Genomic DNA, 3,286 nt, shown 5'->3' with positions numbered 1-3,286 from the left:
CGCATTCCAACATGTTTCTCCCCAACAACTACGTAGTGCTACCGTTTACATCACCACAGACATGGTTTTCAAGACACTGAAACAACTCATAGACTCGGTTCCCAAAAAACTGTATATGATTCACATTTGTTATTTTTCCAAACAAGTTATTTTATTGACCATTACAAAGAAAATCAGTTTTAATTTTCACGATACATTATTTTAAAAACTCGTAGATTGAGTGTTCTATAACACCTACAGAATGGCACTTGAGAAGCAAAACAATAGACTCACCTTCGTAGAGTTGCAGATACCATTCGAACATTGCACTACATACTGACGTTACTTGAAATCATCTTCATTACACTAATTGCGTAGTGATGAAAAACCAGAACGATCAAACGTTTTCCTCCCGTTTCCAGGTAGCTGACGCAATAGGTTGGTGCGAATAAGCGTTATTATTCTTTTACTTCTTTTTTGGGTAAATGGGTTAGCTTTTGATCTCAAACAACACTTCCATAAATCAGTCGGAATGTTAAGCTGTAATTTGAATGGTTCAATAGACACGAATATAGGCTAAATCCAACAGAGCAGTGACATAGGCCTAGCCTAACCATACCTGCGGGAAATACAAACACCAGATCATACAGATTAATTTTCCGTACTTGTAGACCTGCCGTTATTTTTAAAAAACTACCTTTGACATCGATATCGTAAACACATGGAATTAAAACATAACTGACCTAAAAGGTTTGCATATATATCAGGCTAGTGATGACACTCGCAGATTAACTGATGCTACTTCACACAAATATTCATTACATATCAACAAGCACTTCAAAAACAGCTATACCAATAGCTATGTGGACTGAACTCCAAGCCCCGCAAGATTGGCGTAAGGACTTCACCTTATTATCATGTAAAAATTGATGGTATATTACGCATACACAAAATCTCACTTCACTCGATAAGAACAGCTTTTCACACCAGTTGTCTACTCCTCTCCATCGAGAAAATCGTAGGACTTGAATGTCAAGTGTGAACTGAATGTGCGTGGGGGCACCTGTGAAGTAAAAATTATTCAGTGGACGTTCGTGTCTCACGTGGGCGATTTCGCAGCATTATATTATAGAGGTCTTCTCCTTTCTTCTTCTACTTCTTCCTTTTGTCAAGTCCTCCTGTATTACAATGACAACCTCCATCGCTGACTTGTTTGTTTTCTCGGGCGCTCTTTGATGGCCTTGATATAATTAAAATGGAGCTTTCACCTACGAATTTGAGTGTAGTCATTAGGTTTGAATTACGTTCGCTACTTAAAAAAAAAAATTAATTGAATGTGAGCAGGCATTCGAGTGAAACGTCCATCAAACTTAGGTCTATAGGCCCCCATATACCGAACGATTGTCATTACCGACCCACACACACACTCTATTCATACAGTATGAACGATCTCCGCACCGATTTCAGTCTAAACAAAGATTTTGTCTCGAAAAGAAATGGCATCATCTCTAGAAGAAACGCGCGCGATAGCTTTATATCGGCAGACAAACCCATACATTGAACGATCTGTGTATGACTTAAGTCGCAAGCCAGCAACCTGGTTTTGTTTTGACAGACAGATTCCCGCCGAGATCGTTCAGACGCGAAGCTCCGCCCACTTTTGCATCAGACAATCCCATATACAGTGTTTTTGCGAACGACACAGACAATCGTTCAGTGTATGGGGGCCTTAATGATGGTGTGGTGACATTTAATACTTACCTCGCTTATCAAAGTAACCTATTTTTTTTTTTACGTCACAAAGACTTGCACTCTATACTCTGTTTTTTTCCAGCTGTCCACCCGACTGTGATGTTTGCGTATGGTAACACTGCGTCCCGGGCTTTAAATAGTTACGCTATGTGTAAATTTTAGGTAAAAGGATATCTGGGTGTACATTTGCAACTTAAAAGTGTTTTAATAATTTACTATATGCGAATTACACCGTTAATATTCGAAATAGGATAGTATTATAATTGTTGAATGTAAGCTGAATGCAACTATCTAAAGGCCGGGACGCAATGTTACCATACGCAATGTTACCATACGCAAACACCACAGGCGGGTGGACAGGTGGTAAAAAAAAAAAAAAAAAAAAACGAGTATAGTCTATATGGTTCGTTTATGACATTTTTCTCTGCTTGGACTCGAAGGTCTTATACTGATGAAGAAAAACAGGGCGGGGTGATTTTTTTCATTCTCTCAACGCCACTTGAGATAGTACCTTGCGTATTTAGACCACTTAAACTGACAAGCCGGGCGTAAGAAACCAACTACGGGCAATATTAAACTTTTTTTTTTCTTTTACTTTCCAGTTGTTTAGAGGCTTTATTTTTTACATCTACAGGGTCGTTATAGTTTAAAAAAAAAACGTTCACTTAAGTAGACGTACCAGTAAAGTCTTAGATCGTGCATTTTGTTATAGCTGGGCTAACTATAACACCTGGGAGCAAGTTAATTTAACTACTGTTCTAAAGTTAGCTATTCACCAAATTAACCCTTGAAAAATAAATGCATCCACATTATTCACACAAATATCATCGTGTAAAAGATGTGACGATGAAGGAATAATTGTATAAAATTAAGTCTTGTCTTATTGAGGTTAACTGAAATATCACCAGTAGTTTATAAAAACCCACCGGATTTTAAGCCAAAATTCACCATGTAGCCTACATATGCAAAATATGAGTGTGAGTGTGTGTGCGTGCGTGTTGTTGTTGTTGTTGTTATTGAATTATGGCAGCTGGCTGTTTATATACGAACTGGGGCCATACAAGCTTTATAACAACAAAATTCCTGTTGAATTCGATAGAAAAAGAAAAAAAATACCGCATTCAGTATACGATAAACACAATTGTCTCTTGTGTCCTTAGGACCTCTAGAGAAACAGACTCGTACGAATAAGTAACCGTTCAAACATACTATTTACTTTCCGTATTCTTGGAATAACTTGGTCGTTCAATACATTCAGTTACACTTAAAATAATTATAAAAGAGGGACACTCTCTGTTTCTTGCTAGAAGTAGAATGAATGAGGGAGTCATTCACGTCTCACTAGAATGAGTGCGAGTCATTCACTTTCCCAGAAGAGCAGTAACGGGCCATGATGGCCAACGTCACGGCAGTTTGACTCTTCCATTTCATTAGATTGATAGCATTATTCCCGGGAGACCGCCAGCCGAAATGTCCACCGAGGTGGTGGTAGGTAGCTTCTTGGCTTTGCTAGAAGACCCAGGCAGTCTTTAACTGAACCCTCCGAGTATTTACT

At 38.5% G+C, this 3,286-nt stretch overlaps 1 protein-coding gene across 1 annotated transcript in view; it reads right to left on the bottom strand.

Moving 5' to 3' along the window:
- LOC135208760 (steroid hormone receptor ERR1-like) overlaps positions 1-608 on the bottom strand; it is a 363,044-nt gene extending 362,436 nt beyond the window's left edge. The window contains 1 exon segment of the mRNA XM_064241268.1: positions 274-608. Coding sequence (XP_064097338.1) covers positions 274-296 — 23 coding nt within the window. The 5' untranslated portion in view covers positions 297-608.
- Between the last annotated feature and the right edge of the window lie 2,678 nt (positions 609-3,286).

Source organism: Macrobrachium nipponense, chromosome 35 (assembly GCF_015104395.2).
Source record: "Macrobrachium nipponense isolate FS-2020 chromosome 35, ASM1510439v2, whole genome shotgun sequence".
NCBI classification, from domain to species: domain Eukaryota; kingdom Metazoa; phylum Arthropoda; class Malacostraca; order Decapoda; family Palaemonidae; genus Macrobrachium; species Macrobrachium nipponense.
The sequence above is the reverse complement of the archived record's forward strand: the minus strand, read 5'-3'. Positions and strand labels throughout refer to the sequence as shown.